The following is a 23,944-nucleotide window of genomic DNA, read 5'->3' on the forward strand; positions in this document are numbered from 1 at the left end:
GACTTTACTTTTTACTTTTCTATATAGAAGAAAGCAGCAGATAAATACACATGTTCAAATTAGCACTGTGGTTCACAATAAATTTACAGAAAAAGAGCATTAATGAAAAGTTTTTGATACCATACAACACAGTTTTAAATGACAATATAACTTATAACACTGATTTGTTTGAAAAAACCATACCCTTCTTTTGTCATCTGCAATAACAGTCTTCTTATACGGTTCCTTCACCTGATTCTTCAGCTGGGAGGCATGCTCTTCAACAGTCATGATTCTACATGCATCAAGATTGGCACAGATCTGGCAGAAAACTATGTTAATTCTTTTAACATTTAATGAGTTATTCCACATGAAAACTGAACTAATGCAACAGAGGTTCTCATTTAGATACTGGGGTTTATATAGCTTTATCTTTTTCCTACAAAAATTTGATAGAGACATTACCTGTATAAGAAAGACCAAGACTTTGAAAAGCATTTGTGATAAACTGAACAAATTACTTTTTAGGCCAGAAGTGATCCTTTCACACAGGAAAACACATAGATCAGGATGAAAACCAGGTATTTTGAATAGGAAAATATACCATCAACACTTTGGAAGAGTAGATTTGGGAACATAAAACAAATAAACAAAAACAATAAATAGAACAAAAGAAATAAATCTTATGAAGTAATTATAAAAGTAAGAGCTGGTCATGACAGTAAAAAACAATTTGAAATGATCTTTCTTGGAACAGGAAGACAGAAAAGATTTCTGTGCTACCTGCACAACTGAAGTGGCCTTTTCTGCCTTTATCTCTTCTGAGAAGAAAGATGTTTGTCACCAAGTCTAAAGTAATAACGTGAACCCTTAATATTTTATAAGCAGTGAAATCAGGAAAGGAAGTCTGGCAGGCAACCTTTTTAATGTCTTCAGCAGTAGCTATCTATTTAAGCTTCAATATTCAGATTGTATTTCTTTAGCTACAAACCCCAGTACCCTATCATTAGGAGTTCAGTGCTGATGAAAAGGAATTTGCTTTTTCTATTGCTATGAAGTTTCTGCCTCAAAATACCTTGCAATTCTAGGTACTTCAATACAGCAGAGAAGCTCCTTGTGGGCCTCAACTACTCAATATCACATTCTGTTCTTGTGGAACTTGCTAATCTGCAGTTTTTACTGGAGTACTGGGCTAAATTCTACTTTTCATTACTAATGTAAATCCATTGAATTTCAAGTGAAAGAGAGTTTCTTTAGTTTCTTTAATTTAACCAATTATGCCCAGTCAGGTGTTTATGCAACTACATAATAGTCCTCTCTCAATGAGAAACCAACTGCTGCTAAAAAAAAATGTCCGCTACATGTATCTGACAAATGGTTTCAGCTCGTTTAAGTATTAATTTTTTTTCACTTTCTTTGATCTACACAAAAGCCCAGCTTAGCCACTCTAGAAATACAGACAAAAAATGCTGTGATCTCTCTAGGATTTAGGAGTACACAGTAAATTCTAATCCATCAATGGTAAGATTTTTATTAACTATAAAACTCCAATATTTTGTGGATTTCTTGCCTTTGATCTTGAGAGTTTAAGTTAGGCAATCTTTTTACTTCCCTTTTCAGTTACCCTTCTTCCCTGTAAAGTAGTCTTTATTTGTACATGGATATACATTAGTTTGTAGCAGACTAATTTGCTGAATGGCTGTGAGCAGAACTCCCAAGTACACATGAAAAAAATAACTCGGATTATATATCAGGAGCCTAACATTGACTTTAAAAGTTTACTTGAACAAGACAATATCACTCTGATGGTTTACAAATGCGAGGGCTACTTACTTTCAAAATATGTTCTACAGCTTTTGAGTTGGTTGTTGCACCTCCTACACCAGGTGAGGCTGTAAGTCCAAGAATCTGAGGCTGTGGAGTCAGTGGTTTGTTTTCTTTTGCCAGCTTCCTGTTCTTCATCTTTTCTTTTAAGTAACGTCGCATTATGTTATTGTAGACGCCTTCCTTTTGAGTGTGATGACACTCATCGATAATGATAAGTGAAAAATCTGAAAAAAAAAAGACCCCTAAAATTATTAATTTTCTCTCAAATGTAGAATTTGTGTGACTAAACCTACCTAGGGGTAAGGACAGGCTGTTGAAGAGAACCAATCAGTTTGTTTGAGCTCTAATGTATTAGGACATTTGTAGTGCTGGAGGAAGGCATAGATGGAAGCTGTATATCTTTGTACTGGACTTTGGAATCTTTGCTGCAGCCCTCACCTATCACGTAGTTTTACATTTCATATAATGTAAAAAGCTTTTCTATTTTCGCAAAACCAGTCTGATGATATAATGAATATCAGAGAGATATTTTTAATGACCAGTGGTAAGAACAAATCACAGTTTAACTTGATCCCGTCTTTTATATCCACAACTGTATCTGACAAGTTACATACTGTTCATGAATGATAAGATACATAACATGTTAGAAGCCTTTCAGAGATTCTAGAAGAATCTGTCTTGATCAAAATATGCCTCCATTTTATAGCAACATGGATTTCCTCCCTATTCCTGTCCAACTAAAAGCTTTATTTTATGGATGTGTCATTGGCAACAACCAACAGATGGTGGGAGCACTACCAATCAGCGGATGAAACTGATGAAGATTCGGAGTGCCTTTTAGTCAGGTCATATTTACATGTAATAAATAAAGGGAAGCACAGTAAGGAAAATTAAGATTATTTTTTGTTTGTTTTAAATTTCTCACAAACGTTGCAAACAACTCTGCTGCATATTTGCTATGCAACTAGTGATACATATTTCAAGGTTTTGATTTGAAAGACCTACGAACATTTCTCTGTTTCTGTAACAGTTTCTCTAACAGCTACTCTTCCTGTAGCTGGCCAATAACTCTAATTCAACACTGTTTCCTACAACTTGACAAATGTTTGCAGAAGTGACTGCAAAATAAACAGACAACTTAAAATAAAATTTTAAAAGCAGACAATAAGCAGACAACTTAAAATAAAATTTTAAAATTAAATTAAAAATTTTTAATTATTTTTTCTTTTTGTTTTAATCTGAACAATATTAATGGTCTTGTTTACACACTAATGTGCTCAAATTGTTGCATCACTACAAATGAGTACATAACAACTGGCAGCAGAAGCTGGAAACTAACAGATCTAGAACATTCTCAGTCAGCCTTTCTGCTGGAGAAAACACTATGTATCATTCATTGTCTTTGAAGAACCTAAAGAAAGGTGGAGACTGAACAAGGGAAATTTTTGTTAAAAGCTAAACCAAAGACTACCACTAGAAAAGCAAACTAATGTTCAATATCACTGGGGAAATCCAACTGCCTTTACACAAGTGGTTCAGGAAGCAGGTTTGGAATGGAGTGTTGCAGTTTCTAATGTAAAGTTGTATTTATTTCTAAGATTTCTACATATTGCAAGACTTCAGGAGCAGTGTTGGCAGTTTCTTGTTTATTTTGCCAACATGAAATTACTCTTTTTGATTTTGACCATCACCTCTAATTCCTATTCCTATCATTACTCAAGATGAACCTAACCGACCAGAAGAGATGTGTTTCTACTAAGGAAGTAAATAGACAGCTTTTAGAAAGTCCACACAGTGGCTGCAGGCCTTGGTAAAGAGGGTAAACATTTGGTAAAATGCAATTAAGAGAGTCCCTTCTAACTCACTGAGGCTAGAATTCCATGTGATATGTAATGCAGACCTCTGTGGAAACTGATTAGAAAAGTATGAACAGAAATTAGGAATATAAAACTTGTAGCTAATCAGAATGGTTTATATACACTTTGAATTAACTAAGTCATAGCCATAAAAATGGAGCTGGCTCTGTTCAGGCTTGCTTGGCTTTAGATCAGCTGAACTTAGTAGCACGGGGGTAATAGCAAGGAAACATGATCCTGTTCTGGAAAACCTTAGTTCTGGAAAAAATGTAGTTGCTAATGAAGGAAATTTTGCAAGGTGTCAAACTCATTTAAAATCCACTTCATTATACAAGCTGGGTGGGCCTCAGCCCAATTCTAATCTGGTCTGCAGTTCCTGTAGAAATGTTCAGGTGCCTCTACGCAGCACTCTCAAATGACTCAGATTTGGGAAGTTACATTAACTTAGCTGTAATGGAAAGGAAATAAGTATTAGAAGAATGTCTGATCCTCTGTCTAGGTTAATAAAAAGGCATTCTGAAGGAAGGGAGGCAATTCTGAGGTACCCAAGTGGCTCTCCAGGAGTTAGTTTGGATCAAGCAATACTCCAGTTAGTGCTAGGCACTGCGACACAGACTGACCTCTCAGGTTTCTCTGCTGTCTGTGAAACATCCAGGCAAGTAGTTCTTTCATCACAGATCCATTATTTTGAATATCATAGCTCTCCTCTCAGGTACATCCTGACCCATTCGATAAAGAGGTGACTGCATGCAGATAGAGGGAGAAGCTAACATCTCTCAGAGGAGGGTCACTGCAGCCCAAATCCTAGAGCTTAAGTCATGGGTTGCTTCATTATTTGTACATCACTGGCAGATAATAACATTTCCTTTCTGACCTACCATAGATATCTGCCACTTCAGTATTCCAGGTGAACAATTTTACCTCATCTCACCTTGTATCTTTTATTTTCTTCAACTTTAATCTGTTGTAGACCATTCTAACTGCCAACCTCAGAGACACACAGTTGTAAATAACCGTATCTCGCTAGTATTTTTAGCAAAATGACAGGAACTGAAAGAATATAAATTTTACAAACAGACTGGTTTTTATCTTGTGTTCATTGTATTTCTCAAACTATTGACTACATTTTTTGTATTTTTTTCTCATCCTGTTTATGGCTTCTATGCGATATAAGTCAGTGCTGTACCAAGCTTGGGAAGTGGAAGCAGTACAGCTGCATTTGCACTACGTTGTGCTTGAGCTAGATAAAATAAGAAGCATAACGAATATTTAGTACAAATGAACTGTAATTTGGCTTTAAAAAAATTCACGCTCATTAACTAAGATCTGGCTTTGACTCTCAGCTTGCGTTTATAAAACCGGTTCACTGAAAAAAACAGTGGTACATTTTTACTCCACAGTTTTCCAGAATAGAGACATACTTTCAGCCCTTCTGTAAAAATTTCAGAATTAAAAACTTGCCTGATAAGTGGACACCTTCTTCATCTTCTTTAGCTGCGTTTAACAGTGAATTCTCCAGGATCTGTGCTGTGCTGATGATGACATCATTTCTTCTGACAACTTCAGGAAATGAGATTTTCAGCTGAGAATCACCACTCAAACCAGTAACCTCATACCAACGCTTCAGGAATGGATTAAACTCCTTTCGTAAATGCTGTTCTACCAATGGTACCTAAATAAGAGTTTCCAAAGAACTTAAACCAGAGCACACGTGGATTAAAAATATAAGGCTGTTCACCAGAAATGTTGTTTGGTGAACATACACATTGTGCAAAACATACTTTCTTAACAAACTAAACATCCCCTTATTCACTGCAGGATAGGATTACAAAACCCCCCACCAAACACAAAATCCAAACCCAAGCACTAAAAATCCCCAAACCAACCCCTCCCCTCCAACTGCTCCTATGAAAGTTTTTATTTGAAGAACTTTGTCTTAGCTGTCCCTTAGAAAGAATGAACACATCAGCACGCTCTGGCTTTTTAACTGAGCTTATAACATGCTGTCATTTTATTCTTATAGGAGAACATGGATATTATTTATTCTTCTAATAAACTTCTTAAATGTATTTCTCTATTTTAATCTTACAACAGAAGATTATATAACTGTAAAAGTTACAGGAATTATAAGAAAATCTGACAGAATATTCCCCAAGTATTCATTAAGTAGGCTTCAGTACCAAATGCAAACACAGAATGTGAAAAATATTTTTACTTTTTAAAATATGATTTTAGTTCTATTTGTTCCAACATGAAATTATACTTTTCCAGTAATGTAGTTATTAGGGCATATCTCAACTTGCACTTGCACTGTGGGGTAAATTAAAAATCATTCATGCTTGCACTATGATGATGGTACAACGGAGATGACAGTCTAGAGCTGTATGCCTTTAAACACAGCTGCTTTTGGAGAAGCTGAGAAACGTGTTTCTATTCATTTTACAAATTCTGTATTAACAGCGCATGAGGTCTGAAAAATACTCTTTTTAAAAAAATGGACCAACATACCTTATTAACAAGTACTATAACTTTTCCAGGCTTTGATGCTCTTTTCTTCTTATCCAAGTGATCTTTGGTAATGTAAACAGCCACTCTGGTTTTACCACTGCCTGTAGGGAGACAGATTATAACGTTCTCCCCATTCAGTGCTGGCTTTGCAACTTCCATCTGGTAATCTCTCAGAATCAAGGCCGGCTCAGGTGAAGCTCTGGTCTCCACTTCATCTTCATCTAAGGTTACAAAGAAATATCAGTATCAAACAGGAGGCATCGAACATTTATCAGAATGTTGAACAAATGTCAAAGTGAAAAATATTAATTTATCATCAGAAGCATCTTCTGAATAAATAGAAACAGGGCATACTGGCATAGGCAGCTGCTCTGTGGACTTCTGCAACTCTGCAAAAGAAACCCTTACACCTAGTCACCAACCGCGGTAGGTGGAATAAGCCACAGTATGTCTTCACCTATGTAAGTTGACATGACTATAATTATGTATGAATTTAAATGATACACTTCAGTAGCACTGGGACAAAGGTTGGCTTTAATACTGCAGTATTTATAATTTAGCTAATCTGTGACCTTCTCTTCCACCAGTACTGAAATTTATGTGGTTCCAAGTGAGCTACCTTTTTAAACAGTTCCCAAAGGATGAAAAAAAAAAAAAAGGATGGAGCCATAGAAAGAAAAAGAGCAAGGAACCACTTAAAAAATGATGGAGGGAATGATAATAATCAAAAGGATAAGAAAAATCAATTGCTTATACATGATAGAGCTAGCTGCAGAATGTATCACACCTATTCATGGTAGATTGTGCTGCTTCCAAACTGACTCATACATAATACAACTGAACTTGTTCACTAAAAAGCCATATGCATTTGCCACCTGAAGGCCAAAACCTTCCATCTATCATATAAAATGCAATGGCAGAGAGTTTAAATCTTTGTCTCACACGTGAAACAAACAATGTTTAAGGGTTAAAAGTAGAAAAATGCTGTTGCATTATTTCAGGTAGTAAGAAAAGCATATCAAGTCTCTTGAGTTTACGTATATTTAGGAACTCAAAAATTATATCTAATAATATCAGAAGGATTTATTTCAATGAAGCCTGGGATTTTTTTTTAGGTTTCCTACAGCTATATTTAAATAATCCTGCAAACACTAATTGTCCTTAGTGATAAAAAGGCATAAATTCATTCTACTAGACTTAAAATAAGGGAAAAAACCCTATAGTTTTATTTCCTGCTAACATCATTAAAAGAAGAACCATGACGATTTTCTTATCACTGACACATTACATACAAATAAGTGTATTTTGCTAGTATCCTTGATTCCATTAAATAAAATTAAACTAACAAAAAGTAATGAAGCTTGATAAAATACTGCTGATGGAAACATCCGAATGCCATTCCTAAGTGTTTTTTGCTTGTTTTGCCTTTTAGTGTGAGTGCAGCACTACCTGGAACACAGGGAAATTCACACCAGAGAGGACTTGCTGTTACTTATCTGACTTCTGCTACTCTGTTTTGAGGAAGAATGGTGTTTGCTTTCTGGTTGGCTAAATTCAATAGTTCAATCATATTGAAACTAGCACTTTATCACCCATCTGTTTGGTTAAATTTCAGTTCCTTAACATCCTCAATTGACTGTCCAGGCCTAAAAAATATTTAACTTAGCTCACTCCTAGCTTCCTCAGCCCCTGTTTAGATAAAGGCTAACACAGGAATCTTTTCACAGAATATGATTCCATTAAAGAATTTTCATTGTGCACCGTATAACTTTAGGGAAGTTCTCTGCCTTCATACAAGGCTAATATGAATTGTTGCTCTGGGATAAAAGAAATATGATAATTACTCTTCCGTTTTCCTGACTAGACTATATTTCTTAACCGTCAAAAGATCCTTGCGCGGAAAACTGTGACTAAATCCACATGATTCTTTGCATTAAAATCCAAATCATGTCAGTGCATTAAGACACTATCCAGACATCTGTTAATACAACAGGCTTACTGCAAAATTCCAAATTATAAAATCCATAAATATCACAAAGTCCATCTGTATCTCCTTAGCTTTTTTTTCCTTATAGTTGCTCTCACTGAGTTTGCTAGGCATGATTAAAAAGCATAAATGTTTTTAAAAATATTTTAACTAGTTGTTTCCAAAGCCCAAATGTAAACAGAATATGTAGCATATAAATATTGGTACAAAAATCTATTCGACATTCCTCACATAAATGTAGTAACTTATTTTTTTTCTGTTGGACTACTGGACATAGCCCCTGCCCAGTTTACTTAATGAGAATTTTTTTTCAGGAATGTTAAAGCATCAGGCCATACATACATATGTGCTGCCACATACCAGCATCCTTTATCAGCCTGGCCAACTGATATAGTATGGCTGTCCACAGAACAGAGAAGTTTGTGTGCCCAGACATTTCATGTGACATAGCAAGGATAAAAATACAATGTGACTGATGAGTCACCTCGGTTGATACAGAAGTGCAAAATATATTCTTCAGAGCTGGTAACACACAGACTAAAATCCTAGCTATAGAGTAGAAATTTACATATTCCAAATTTTTGTATACTAAGAAAATACACAGGTTTTAATATTTAAAAGCTTGAAACTATTTTAGAAGCATTTACAGTAAACACTTTGCAGGCACACAATATGTAACTTTCACATTGACTTTACTGACCTAATACTAGCTTTATTAGGCAGAGGTGTCCTGAAAGGTACCCAGATTGTTTCTAGCTCTTGCACAAGACAGCCCCAGCACAAACTTTCTAAAGGCTACATTCCAAAAGGTACCTGGTTCCTCTTGAATTCTGTGCAGGTAAACAGAGACTGTTCACCACGGTGGACAGCTGGAAATTTGTTCTGCCAGATTTAATAAAAGCAGAAAAAACTGGGATGTCTTTAACTGGGCTCAGAGGATATACATAGGAAGTTCACATCTGTCTGCAAAATATTACGTAAACACAGTCCAATATTTAGTTTAAAACTATATTTAAACTTGGACATACGTTTAAATGTGAGATTTGCAAAGGTCGAGAGTAACCTCCATTCATTAGGTTGCTTTTACAAATAAGGCTACTAAACTACTTGGGTCCAAAGTGGATCTTCATTACTGTTCTGGAGATATCCTGGAAATGCTTCTCCTCAACCCTTACTTAACTCTGAAGCATATTCTATTACTTCTCACTTACCCTAAGCAGGGACCAGGCACAATCTAGCAAAAGAAGCACATATATGTGGCAACATTATGAATACCTGTACAGGTGACTGCACTGAATGACTTCTGGAAGTCCTTCCCGGCTATATGATTCTATCATTCTGCATCATGGACCATTCTGTAGATGACGATGTCTAGAGAGCCCTTCAGACAATCCTGGTATATCAACTTTTTTGGGGCTGGGACTTAAGTCCAGACCATAAAAACGACATCTGTCTTCCATCAAAATAAGAGAAAATCTGGCATCTAAGTACCGTAAACTAGAGTTCACAGTGAAAGCCTTCTGTTGATTTTTGTTCCATCCCATTCACAGAGCCTTTACCCTCCAGAGCTTATTTTGCAATTACTAAAAATCAGAAGGGAAACACACCTGAATCGCTAGTTGTGCAGCTCTGTCCCAGGTTTTCGTTTAAGTTACTGACACTTCCATCTCCTATGGAGACATCAGAGCCTAAATGAAAAACAAACAAACACAGCATATTATATATTATATATAAACATAAAAACCAAAAGTATATTGCTTGCTCTGTCCCTGGGTTGTTCAAACAGGCTAGCCAAAATGTCTGGCAGGGATGGCTGAGGTATGATTTCCTTTATTAATAATTTTCTTAGGTAAAGAATAATCTGTGAATAATCTGCATTTTCTTATGGAAGAAAACATGGAGTGGAAGATGAAAATCCAAAACATAGCAGAAGTAAGGAAATGTGGATCATGATGTATTGTCATCTGGCATCTGTATTCTGTTCACTTGAAAGCAAGGGTCCAGTCATGCCTGCATAATACAACAAAACAGGACTAGAAGGTACCTTTACAGAGGCAAGAAGAGCCAAAAGAAAAAAAACATGTTGGTCTATTGGATACACAGTGCTGCTGTGAAGACATTCTCTTTTACTCCCTGTAAGGCACATGAGTTACATCTGTAGCAGAAGACAATCAAAGCCAGAAGGGTGATTTTTTTTTTTTTTTTTCCTAAAGAGTTTCTTCATGTAACTTGAAAAATTAACTATAGTTCCCAGGAGCTGGAAGCACTGTGCTGCTAGAAAGCTATGACTTGGTTGTCATTACTGAACCTTGGAGGGAGGAGTCCCATGACTGGAGTGTGGCTATTGATGGCTACAGGCTGTTCAGAAGGGACAGGAAAGGAAGGAGGGGTGGAGGTGTTGCTCTCTGCATCAAGAAATAGGTAAGGATGTGAAGAGCTGTCTCTGAACAAAAGCTGTGAGCAGGTTGAAAGCCTATGGGTAAGAATCAGAGACCAAAGCAACAAAGGGAACCTTGTGGTTGGTGTCTACTACAGGCCGCCTGATCAAGGAAAAGCCTATTGACAAAGTCTTCTTACTGTAGCTACAGGAGGCATTGTGCTTGCAGGCTCTAGTCCTTCCGGGGGTCTTCAACCACCTCAACATCTGCTGAAAAAGTAGCTCAGTGAGCTGCAGGCAATCCAGGAAGATGACTTCTTAAGCCAGGTAATAGACAGCTTGACCAGAGGGGACATGATACTAGACCTAATGGTCACTGACACAAGCGAGCTAATGGTGATGTCAAGACTGGAGATAGTCTGGGCTGTAGTGATCACACACTGGTGGAGTCTGCAGTCTTGAGTGTTATGGGTTAAGTGAAAAGTCAGGACCCTAAATTTTAGGAAAGCAAAATTCAGCTTTTCAGGGACTTCCTTGGAAACTGCCCTGAGGGACAAGGGAACAGAACAGAGCTGGAAGATTTTTAAGAACACTTCCCATAGAGTGCAAGAGCTCTATCCCCAGGTGCAAGAAATCAGGAAAGGAAGGCAAGAGACTGGCAAGGCTGAGTCAAGACCTGTTGATCAAACTACAGGACAAGAAGGAAATGCACAGGCAGTGGAATCAGGGGCAGGTATCTCAGGAAGATTATTGGGATGCTCCCTAGTTGTGTAGGGATAGAATTAGGAAGGCCAAGGTGTGGCTGTAGCTGGGCTTGGCAAGGGATACAAAGAATAATAGGAAGGGCTTCTACAGTAAGTCAGTCAGACAAGGAAAGTCAAAGAAAGCATACCCTCCCCAATGAGCAAGACTGGCAAACTGCTAACAACCAATGAGAAGGCTGAGGTACTCAACTTTTTTGCCTAAGTCTTCTCTGGCAACCTCTCTTCCTGCACGTCTTGAATGGATGGACCACAAGAGAGAGACTGGGGTAGCAAAGTCCCTCCCACTGTAACAGAAGATCAGGTTTGTGACCACCCGAGGAACCTAAGTATATATAAGTCTACAGGACCTGATGAGATGCATCCCAGAGTCCTGAAGGAATTGGCTGATGTAGTTGTGAAGCTATTCTCCATGATATTTGAAAAGTCATGGCAGGCAGGTGACATCCCTGGTGATTGGAAGAAGTGTAACATAGCACCCATTCTTAAAAAGGGTAGAAAGGATGACCCTGGGAACCACTGACCTGTCAGTCACCTCTGTGGCTGGGAAGGTCATGGAACAGATTCTCCTAGAAGCTATGCTATTGCACATGGAGGACAGGGAGGTGATTTGAGATAGCAAGCATGATTGTACCAAGGACAACTCCTGCCTGACCAAGCCAGGGCCTTCTATAATGGAGGGACTACATCAGTGGAAAAGAGCTATGGATGTCATCTACCTAACTTCTGTAAGGCCTCTGACACAGTCCCCCGCAACATCTCTCTAAATTGGAGAGAGATGGATTTGATGAATGGGCTGTTCAGTGGCTGATGAATTGGTTGGATGGTCACATCCAGAGAATAGTGGTCAATGGCCTTATGTCAAGATGCAGATAGGTGACAAGTGGTGCCCCTCAGGGGTCTGTACTGGAACAAGTACTCTTCAATATCTTTATTAATGAAAGTGGGATGGAGTGCATCCTCAGCAAGCCTGCAGATGACACCAAGCAGAGTGGTGTGGCTGACACATCTGAGGGATGGGATGCCATCCAGAGACCTGGGCAAGCTTGGGAAGTGGGCCTATGTGAACCTCATGAGGTTCAACTGGCCAAGTGCAAGCTCCTGCATTTGGTTGAGGCAACCCTGAGTGTAAGGGGCTGATGAAGGGCCTGAAGGAATTGAGAGCAGCCCTGTGGAGAAGGACTTAGGATTCCTGGTGGATGAAAAGCTGGACATGAGCCAACAGTGTACACTTGAAACCCAAAAGACCAACCATATCCTTGGCTGCCTCTAAAAAAGCATGGCCAGCAGGTCAAGGGAGGCGATTCTGCCCCTTTATTCTGCTCTTGTGAGACTCTACCTGGAGTAGTGTCAAGCCCCAGAGTCCTCAGTACAAGAAAGACATGGACCTTTTGGAGGAGGTCTGGAGGACAGCCACAAAAAAGATCAGAGGGATGGAATACTTCTCCTATGAAGAAAGGCTGAGAGAGTTTGGGCTGTTCAGCCTGGAGAACAGAAGCCTCTGGGGACAGCTTACTGCAACCTTTCAGGAGAGCCTACAAGCATGATGGGGACAAACTTCTTAACAGGACCCATGGTGATTGGAAAAGGGGTAAAACTTTTCAACTAAAAGAGGGTATATCTATATTAGATATAAGAAAGAAGTTTTTTATAGTGAGGGTGGTGAAACACTGGAACAGGTTGCCCAGAGTGGCGTTAAGATGCCCCATCCCTGGAAACACTCAAAGTCAGGCTGGATGATGCTCTGTGCAACCTCATCTAGTTGAAGATGTCCCTGCTCAATACAGGGAGGTTGGACTAGATGACCTTTAAAGGTCCCTTTCAACTCAATGATTCTATGAAATAAAAGCTGAGAGGAATTATTAAATCTTCCAAACTGTTTGCAAGTAAAAGCAGAGACCAAGAATCCCACTGCACTCTTCAGGAGGCTTGGACAGTGCTAGAGAAATCTGGTATTTTAGGTATTCTAATGTTAAGCTCTCCCTCTGCTGGGCAATCAATATATTACATTCACTTTTTTTCAGTCACAAGTTTAATTTATACGAGACTTTCCAGAACTTGGTCCTTTTCACATCTGAAGAAATACACAGTTCTGGAAAAATCTGCCATAAAGAGCCCCACTCTGCTCCACTGTCAGCTTACCTGCGGTGCTCTGGAACTGACCTCATAGTGTGCATACCAAATGAGTCAGAACAGCAACACTGACCTATGTATTGCCTATTCAGCTAACGAACTTAAGTCCTATGAGGTTTTGTTAAATTGTTTCCTGAACTTCTGTCCTATCAAGTTTTTCATAGCTTTCAGTCACTTTTCTGCACTAATAAGTAAAGGCAATGGAATGCAGCAAAAAATATGGAGCTACGCAAAATTAATTTAAAAGTATTTCTTTCCTGTCCTACATGATGTCACAGAATAATTTTGAACACTGAAAAATATAAATGAAGATCCAAAATATAAACAGGCTATTAAATTTGGTCGTACTTTGGGCATTTTTTCTAATCTCAAGCATTAAGGGACATTTTGTGAGACATCATTGGGATCTCCAATTAATTGCAGTGTAATTATTTGTTCCATTCAACTTTTTTAATTGAATAGACATCGAAAAACAGAGCTATTTATGTAAATTGCTTATACAGGCAACTAGCTTTTAGCTGAACTAAATGTTTAGTTCAACTCAGAAGTGTACATTTACACTACTTTGGTTCATATCACCGAGCTGGTTTGGATCACAAGAAATGAACTGTCAGCTGAAACCAAGTGAGATGTGTTCTAGCTACTTGCATGCATACAGTCCACACTGGGCCGAATTAAATCTGAACCAACCTGCCACAATTGATGTTGCTCAATTCTAAGAAAATCAAGCGCCCCATAGCAGATAAAAAATCATCACTACAACCAGGATACAGAAAATGTCTACATGAAGGCTGCATAGAATGCTACAGATTTTTTGGTCATGTCCTCCTAAGCTGGTCTGGACTACGCTTAGAAACTGATTTCTGAACAAGCTCTTACCCTTCAGGTCAATTTGTCCAAGTATGGCAACATATTCTTGTCCTGAAGCAACTTCTTGAACTGAACACATTTGCAGATTTGATCCTTAAAATTGCTACTGCTGTTAATTCACAGGAAGAAATGGAATTTACTGCTTAAAAAAACCTCCAAGATTTACTTTTTCCAATCACTGCCTTTACCTTGGTAGTACCGTACATTCCTGAATTTTTGAGCAAGATGACAGCTAATGCACCAAGAATGTTCTCTCAGTTGCTAAAGTTTAACTGGTTACAGCATAAAATACCAGTGAGCGCACATACCTGAATCTACAGAATTCTTTCTAATGGATGTTTCCAATACACTCTTCTCACTGCTAAAACTATCATTCACATTTTCTTGATGTTCCAAATCCTCTACTAGGGGATATCCTGGTGGGCTGGTAACTTCTGTTTCTTTGTTTGTACTCTTCTTCATCCCATTTTGTCTGTTCTCTGTTCCTAAAAAATAAACAGAAATTCCACATCACTATAAAACATTTAATTTCTTTTAGTGTGGAACACAGAAAACCTAGGACTAATCTATATTCATCGTGCAGCATAACAAATAGCCTTGCTCTTGACTTAAAGATTATAGTTCGGAAATTTGGTGTTTTTATAAATATTTATTAAGAAAGTTGTTGGTCACAAATCTCTAAATTTGTGGTCACTGTAAAGATCTGAAAATTGATTAACTTATCTCAAGATTTCTTTTTTTTATAAAGTTCTCAATTGTGATGTTCAGGTCTCTGCTAATAACAATATATTTTACCGTAACAAATCACTGGAGATCAACCTGAGCGATAAAATGTAGCACTGCTTTTCTTCTTCCAAAGGTACCCAGTGAATGTGCTTTTCCATCAGGGGATGACAGAGCAATTGCACACTTTACATATCTACATACATACAGGACTACATGGAAGATTTCTTATCCTCTGGTAAGAACAATGCAGTTTATACTTTATGTATTTATCTGTACAGTTTCTTTTAGGGTGTGCATTGCCCAAGATTACTGAGAAACTGTGGATTCAGTATGCATTTATTCAGTATGCATCAAACAACAGAATTAAACTCCAGTTTACCCTCTATAGTCTCCACTATACTGAAAATTCCAAAATCCAAAATTTGAAAAGAATTGAAAATAAAAATATTAAAAGAATTGCAATACTTTACATAGTTGCTAAATATTTATTACTTTGTTTACCTTAGTGATAACAACATAATGAAGAAAAGAATTTAAGCCTGAGGAAGCTGCAACACAAAATGAAAATTGGGATGACAGTAGCTGCTGAGCTACTCCCAGCATCTGACTTTCTCTCAGAACTATCTTCCAACACTCTAACTTGGTTGGTCTTGTCCTGTAGACTGGAATACTCAACCACTTTTGAACTGCAGGCTCAACTATGGCAGCTACCTATCTGTGTTCAGCAGAAGGCAGGTTGATTCCCATCCTCAACTGGAAGAGACACCGTCACGCCCCTCATATACCAGTCTTAATGCATTATCACATATGCAGCAACTAAAAGTACAGAGACATAGTCCTCATGAGCCCTCAAGTGAGGAGGCTAAAGCTGCTAAATGGGAAATCTGTTAAAAAACCTTACCCTCAAACACCTAATAAAAACAGGTGGAGCCCAGTAAAAAATGAGGGATTGAGTATTTAAGGGCTGTTTCCTTCTTCATATTTTAAAATGTATGGGAGCACTGAGATAATTTTACAATATCATTATTATTGTACAGAAATCAAAAATAGTAGACAAAATCCTGCATTTCTTTTAGTTTAAATTCTGTAAATAATTTCTTTGCTAGTTTATTCTGTTACTTATAGTAAATTTCATAAAATGTCTCGAGACTTAAGAATGTCTTATCCCCAAGGAAAGATACTGCAGTGTACTTTAAAATGCCACATATATATAGAAACCACATAGTTTCCATAAAGGAAATGCTAATAACTACGTCGAAAGAGAAAACCAGAAAAAGTTTGTTTTGTTTTTTCAAATCAATCTTCAGAATATTTTGAGAAATGATTACAAAAACATCATACTGAAAAATCAATGCATTATAAAAGGACAGGATTCAGTTTAATTAAAACTACATACATATTATTGTAATTCTGAATTACTTAATAAGGATTTTAAGTGTTTAACAACCCATTGAATAAGCTGTTAAACAGCTTTTATTTTAAAATCCCTGGACAAGTGAAAGCATTAGTCTCAGTGTGACAGCAAAATGAACATGGCGCGAACCTAAGTAACAGTACAGAAAAAAAAAAAAAAAAGAGAGATATTAAAAGCCCACACATTAGTACTAGAGAAAGAAGATGATTACCTCCTGTATTTCCGCTTAAATCATCTGCAAGGTCTCCATGTTGGGTTTCACGCAGAGCAATCAAAAAAGGAGAAAACCAACCTTTCTTCTGCACTATTCTGCTCAATAGCTCCCTTGCACCATCTCTGTTCCCACGACTGTCAGTAACAGTGTGGATCTGGTGAAAATGACAAAATAAAACAATCGGTCCTGACACAGACTTCGGGCATGGTTCAGAGAAGTTAGTAAGAATAGCGTAGCATTTCCATGTCCTCATTAAAGTATACTTAAAGATAAAAAGTGGGCCAGCTAGCCATCAGAAAAGAATGACTGCAGTTTTGTCCAAACTCGTGTGTATCTCGTATGGTTTCAGGTAGGGCCTATAAAACTTCCAAGACCTGAAATTTAATTGGAGAGACTGGACAATGGTTATAATAATAACACCTATATAATAATTATTATTTTGGTGGAATAATAATTGGTGTTCATACTGGTTTAACAGAATCGCCAACTTTGATTCACTTTAGGGAGATGTCATACAGCTTACCAGAGCTCAGTCTTAATCTTGAACATGACCTCATACATAAAATGGAACATCTTTCATCTTAAACTCTGGCTTCATCATCTCAATTCCCACTTGAAGATACAATAGCTAAGCCTCTATAAAACAGCAATTGTCCTCAAAGTAGCCATGGAAAAGTGTCCCAAGGTTGCCATGAGCAGAACGTGGCATGTGATCGCATCCCAAAACCAAAGCAGCCTGCAAAAGCAGCCGGAGACAGGTGTTCAGTCATCAAGGGCAATTTTCTCAATGCTCAAGAATCACCCATCCTGTCACACAACAAAATGGGCAGACATAGCAGTGAGAAAGAACCCCTGACTGAGATTGAACACTAGAAGAAGTGCATGGGAAGTGGGAGTAGGTAGAAGTAAACAAAAAGCAATATAGAAGTGCATTAAGTCTAGGTGCCATTGGAGTTTAAACTGGCAGGACTGTGAAGGTTAATGAAGGGCTTAATGGAAGTCCCAGCAGCAAAAAGATGGCCTGGGAGAATACGTGGACCCATTACCAGGGAATGGAGAGTAACCTTCTAAAAGGCCTCTGCTTCTGTCTGCTGTGTTACTATGCTCAGCTCTTCAACCATTAGAGTGCAGCTGGCCACTTGACAGTCACCAGAAAAAATTATGTCCATTGATTGTCATTTAACTGAGATGGAACATTAAACTATGTAAAAAATGGATGCCAAAGCTCAGAGTGCAAATGTGGTACAGTTACACCCTTAGTTTACCAGTTTCCCCCTCACTGCAATGGAGTATTATTTTAATTTCTTTTTCTAACACTCTTTCAGGGTATCAATTTTTTGGGGTTCCAAGTAATTTTCATATTAGTCTACGTGAGTCATTCTTAGCCAAATGGACAAATATTTTCAACAAATAGTTAACACTTGCTCTTCCTTGTCAAACTGCTATTTATGCCTGTCATATAATAGACCTGTGGATGGCAAACACCAAACTCATTGTGAGTTTAGGAAAGGGAGTGTTTGTAAAAGGGAGTGTTCCCAATTGAACAACAAACAACTTCTATCTTGCAAGACAGATCGGACCAAGTGGTGGCCTCTCAAATCAGCCAAGTGACACCTGAACAGCCTGATGTTGCCTCAGTCAAGAACAGAAACACTCCCAAAAGCACACATTGAGCTTTCTGTCCTGAAGGTGTGGTGAACTGCCGAGTCCTCACTTCTGACAACACAAGTGGTCCTCCCAAGAGCCAATCAACACATACTAATTGACTTAGTCCCACTTTGCCAAGAGGCGTTAAAGAGTTTCCAAAAAGTATAAAACTGGTACCCGAAAGCCCTTTCTCTGAAAAAATGACTCCCTTACATGATGGATGGGTCAACAGGCCTGGACCTCTTCCTCCCCCAAGAAGGGATGCCTTTTGGCATGCCTCTGACTTCGATGCTCCCCAGCGCACCAGCGAAAAAACTACAAACTTGAGTTTCAGCTATTACTTCATATATATATATATATATATATGTGATCATTGTTAATCAATTATAACCTTATGGTGCTAACGCAGTAAGCAAATTTATCATCGGCAATCCTGAACTTGTTCTAACCTATCACTTCAATTACATCACTTACCACTTCAGCATTATGAAATTGTCTCTCTGAGAGTCATTACTAGACTTTGTAAACTGCTTTAGTGACAGCCAGCTTGGGCTTGCTAGCAGCAAGTATTAACCCTGTGGATGACAGTCTCTGAGGAGCCTCTCTCAGGTGACACTAATTCTGACTGGTGGCTAACACATATACATAGATCCAGACAATCACAGAATCATAGAATCAGCAGGTTGGAAAGGACCCACTGGATCATCAAGTTCAACCATTCCTAACACTTCCTTAAACCATGTCCCTAAGCACTTCATCCACCCGTCCCTTAAACACCTCCAGGGAAGGTGACTCAACCACCTCCCTGGGCAGCCTGTTCCAGTGCCCAAGGACTCTTCCCATGAAGAATTTTTTTCTGATATCCAACCTGAACCTCCCCTGGTGGAGCTTCAGGCCATTCCCCCTTGTCCTGTCACCTGTCACTTGGGAGAAGAGGCCAGTTCCCTCCTCTCCACAACCTCCTTTCAGGTAGTTGTAGAGAGTAATAAGGTCTCCCCTCAGACTCCTCCAGGCTAAACAACCCCAGCTCTCTCAGCTGCTCCTCATAAGACTTGTTCTCCAGCCCCCTCACCAGCTTTGTTGCTCTTCTCTGGACACGCTCCAGAGCCTCAACATCCTTCTTGTGGTGAGGGGCCCAGAACTGAACACAGTACTCAAGGTGCGGTCTCACCAGTGCCGAGTACAGAGGGAAAATAACCTCCCTGGACCTGCTGGTCACGCTGTTTCTGATACAAGCCAAGATGCCATTGGCCTTCTTGGCCACCTGGGCACACTGCTGGCTCATGTTCAGTCGGCTGCCAACCAGCACCCCCAGGTCCTTCTCCTCCGTGCAGCTCTCCAGCCACTCTTCCCCCGGTCTGTAGCACTGCATAGGGTTGTTGTGCCCCAAGTGCAGGACCTGGCATTTGGCCTTGTTAAACCTCATGCCATTGGCCTCGGCCCAGCGGTCCAGCCTGTACAGATCCCTTTGCAGAGCCTCCTTACCCTCTATCAGATCCACACTTCCACCCAGCTTAGTGTCATCTGCAAAATCGCTGAGGGTGCACTCAATGCCTTCATCCAGGTCATTGATAAAGACATCGAACAGGGCTGGAGCCAGTACTGAGCCCTGAGGAACCCCACTTGTACTTGAACCAGAATCCTTCAGTCATAAACCATTGACCAGGTCTGGTATTAGAGATTAATCCAGCCACACTCAAGCTCCTCTCTGAGAGGAAACTTAGAAAGCAGGGAGGTCCATCTTGAACCTTGTGGCTCAGTGGGAGGGCATCCTGTGGCCACAGAGCCATACGTATTTAACGTGACAATCCTTGGCTTCCCTGTCTGGTATGATACCCCTGAGTGAATCTACGGCAAAAAGTGGAGGGAAGGTCTTGCTTTATTTTAACTCAAATGTTCTCTAGCACTTTACAGGCCATCACAACTTCCTGGTATGATTCAGGGGCCAGAAGACAGTATCTTCTGAGCCTAAGGTGTGTTGGCAAAATGATAAGAGCGGAGCAGGCCATAGTCCTTCCACTTAGAATCGAGGAATCACTAGGTTGGAAAACACCTCTTAGGTCATCAAGTCCAACCATTCCTATCTGCTGCTAAACCACGTACCTGAAGCATTAGTTAGACACTGGCTTAGTCTAACCTCTGTTCATAGCATTTCCTTTCCCTGACTCTTAGCTGGCATCCCACCTGCCGGCCCATGGCCTACAGCTTCACTGCCTTACCTGGAGCACCTTTTCCTCCCAAGTTCGGGTACTCCCATTTTCCTTCCCACTTACAAACCCAGTTCTTGCCGCGGCTGCCTGCCCCACAGCTCCTGCCGGAGGCCAGGAGCCTGAACCGGGGCCACTTACCCGATCCAGGTCTTCGTCCTGCAAGACGCCCAACTCCAGGCACTTCTCGGCCACCGGCACCGCCCGCATTCTATCCACCAGCGTGCTGTGGAGCAGCTGCACCAGGTGCACGCAGAGGTCGTGGTCGGCCTCCTCGGCGGGCGAGGGCAGGTGGCTGAGGCTGGGGTTCACGTAGCTGGCGGCCAGGCTGCAGCCGCCGTGCTCCAGCGCCTGCAGGAACTCGTGGAACCAGCCGCAGCCGCGGGGGCCGCGCTCCACCGCCCGCAGCAGCTCCTCCGCGCCCGCCACCTCGCCGCGCTGCAGGGCGGCCGCCCGCACCCGCTCCCGCTCCTCCGCGCCCAGCGACGGCAGGCGGTCCAGCACCGGCTGCACGCGGATGAACTGCTTCAGCCGCGGCCTGAAGCACGAGATCATGTAGAGGAAGCGCTCGTCCCGGCACTGCTCCGCCATGGCCGCTGCGGGGAGCGGCAGGAGCCCGGGCCGCCGCCGCTTTCGGTTTCGCTTGCGGCCCGTGACGGCGGCGGGGGCGGGGCCGCAGCGCTCAGGGCGCCGCTCAGGTGCCACTCCTTACCTGGGAAAGTGAAACCTTTACCGGAGGCGTGAGTTTAAAGTAACAGACCTAAGCTGAAGCGTGTCCTTCACGGTCCGGCTCGCGATCTCCTGGTGTGTGTGGCTGTTCTCGGCCCGGCGGCAGCCCGGCGGGCACCGGCAGCGGGGCGAGGCGCTGGCTAACCCAGGCGGTCACGGTGCTCCGCAGTCATTAGCGGGATAAACCTGAATACAGACCCGCAAAAGGCCATGAAGGGAGCACAGCCTGCTTATATATTGCAATGGTTTACTTTGGGTATGGCTTAAACAGATTTTTTTGGGGTGCCTTTTTAATTTTTCAGTTTGAAGAATTGCACCTCGCACTTGGAGCGGGAGGCTGTGATGGATGTGATAAACTTCCAAGGGGAGTTTGTCAGATAGCCTGGGACTGCTGGAACAGCCTCTCCCCGAACTGTGGTTTCACCCCTGTGGGAGATGCTTCAGAAGCAGGCTCAGTTCCCGTCACGGGGTTTTAGGGACCCTCGGTGTGATTCCAAGGTAACGCAAAAGATCCTTGACACAATTTCAGATTTTGTAGTAAAATGATAGAGAAAATGGAGAGCATCTGGATTAGTGCGTTCAGTTTTGGTCCTGGACATTTCAAGAGAGTGAAAAATTGGAGAGGGTCTAGTAGAGGGCCAGAGCAATGCTTACAGGATCGGAGAGCCTGGCATGTGTTTGAAGGAACTGGATTTATTCTGTCTAGAGAAAAGAAGGCTTAGGGGGTCTAAACACAGCTTTCCAACTCCTAAAAGCTGTGTCCCTCTTCACAGCAATGCACAGGACAAAGGGCAATTGAACACATTTCTTCATGGGAAATTGTGTCCGGGTAAAAGGAAAAATAATCTCCACTGTAAAAGCAATTGGACACTGGAATACATTGCCCAGACAAGTAGTGGGACTTTCCTCAATACAGATAGTCAAGACTTGGCTTGTCAGGGCCCTCGATTTAATACCTTGCTTTTAAATAGGAGCCAGACATCTCCAGAAGTCCTTTCCCCAGCCTGAAATTCCTTGCACTTCGAATCATGCCCGCAGCTGCTTTTTCAAGCTGAGATGTGCTGTGGCATTCTGCTCTCAGTGGAACTTGCTTCACTTGGAGGCTTCTTTTGGAGAAATGAATTTGTTTCACTTTCATTTCATTGTTGTCCTTTCTGCTCATTTCAGGTTTCGCTCCTATTTCATCACTTTTTAACACTGCTTTATTCAAGTTTCTTTTGAAAGACTCCTGAATAAAGTCTCACTGCTTCCCCCCTCTCCCAGTACTTGAGAAATCTTCATTACTTGAAGATAAGATATTATCTTCAGTACCCTATTTGGATGCATCAATGCTCTTTGTAAGGCCTTGGAAGCCGGCAGGCGTTACTCGGGTGCAGTGTGTGTGATTGTATGTTTGCTTTGTTTCCCAAGTTGTAAATGTAGCAGTGGTAAATCAGGCCCAATGTATTTCTACAACAATCCTTTACAGGTTGGAAGAGTTTGCAGACATTAAAGGGATACATGTAACTTATAGTGGGGAAAACCCAATGCTATTTGGTTAACCTGGCTAGGTTGCACAGATGATGGCTGAGCTCCTCCTCTGTTTATTGAGGATGGAAATATCCTGACTTTTCTGCTGTCCTGTAGCTGGATGCTTACACAGTTCATGGTCACTGTCATTGCTGAAACTAATTATTCAAAGTAATACCAATTAGAAACTTCTGATTCTTTTTTTTTAATTCCCCTTTCAGCATTCAGATAGAAACTTGCACAGTTATGATATCCATGTAGGATATATCCTTGTGCATATTAGGACTTCAGTGAACTGTTGATATCACTTTGACCTTGTTGGTGATTATAAGAAACTTGACTTCTAAGTTATCTAAACTGATAACTTTTAATACTAGTTTTGTTTGAGCATTTATAATGGATTGTAGATACTGGTTATGGAGGTGTATTATTTCCATCTGTTTTATTTGGTTTGCATGCCTTGTACTTTGTAATTTTAGAGTTGCTTTGTTTGCTCACCAGTATGAGGCTTAGAAATCAGAGCTTCCATTAAACTTTCACAGTTTCTCAAAGGAAAATGAAGATAAAGATATGGTCATCATTCCTCATGGTGTGCTTAACTTAATGTATGCAACTGTGATGAAATCATCAGAATATCTGCTAAAATAATTTATTTTAGTAGTTACATATAATTCAATTTGTGTCTTAATATTGAAAGCATAATTCTTGAGAAGAGCAGTGAATATCAGCTATCCTGCTGCAGATCATTACTGTGATTACTCCTTGTTACTGGTGTAACTACTTTATTGCTTTGGGAGGTTATTGCTGGGTCACTACAGTAGACTGTGGAAGTTATTGGTAGCACATAGGTAGAAAGATATGAACTGTTCAGCTGACTAATTTTTGGATATGCTTTAACTAATGCAATGAAATTAGATTGGAGAATCAGTTTTGTTGCTAAAAGCCCAAAATCAGAAACAGCCTTGACATTCTTTTCGTACCATTTTGTGAATGTTTTTCATTGAATAAGGAAGTTATTTCTAATATTTAAACTTGTGGGTCTCTCCCATCTGTCAGGATGGAAGTAGGCCATGCCTTTAGAATCTCAATGATGGTTAGTGTAGTTGTACTTGTGACAATTCCAAAATCTCCAAAACCTGACTTTCCTATTACTCTCTCTTCTAGTTCTTGCCATGCACCATAGCATTCTGAGTGCTCAGC

General features: G+C 40.3%; 1 protein-coding gene across 1 annotated transcript in view; it reads right to left on the minus strand.

Moving 5' to 3' along the window:
- IFIH1 (interferon induced with helicase C domain 1) overlaps positions 1-22,614 on the minus strand; it is a 31,500-nt gene extending 8,886 nt beyond the window's left edge. Inside the window, exons 1-8 of the mRNA XM_009555524.2 lie at positions 20,648-22,614; positions 16,650-16,806; positions 14,607-14,783; positions 9,765-9,845; positions 6,171-6,391; positions 5,124-5,334; positions 1,813-2,030; positions 184-300 (exon numbers count right to left, since the gene is read on the minus strand). Coding sequence (XP_009553819.2) covers positions 184-300; positions 1,813-2,030; positions 5,124-5,334; positions 6,171-6,391; positions 9,765-9,845; positions 14,607-14,783; positions 16,650-16,806; positions 20,648-21,097 — 1,632 coding nt within the window. The 5' untranslated portion in view covers positions 21,098-22,614. The remainder of the gene's footprint in view (positions 1-183; positions 301-1,812; positions 2,031-5,123; positions 5,335-6,170; positions 6,392-9,764; positions 9,846-14,606; positions 14,784-16,649; positions 16,807-20,647) is intronic.
- Between the last annotated feature and the right edge of the window lie 1,330 nt (positions 22,615-23,944).

Source organism: Cuculus canorus, chromosome 6, assembly GCF_017976375.1.
Source record: "Cuculus canorus isolate bCucCan1 chromosome 6, bCucCan1.pri, whole genome shotgun sequence".
In the NCBI taxonomy this organism is placed as follows: Eukaryota; Metazoa; Chordata; class Aves; order Cuculiformes; family Cuculidae; genus Cuculus; species Cuculus canorus.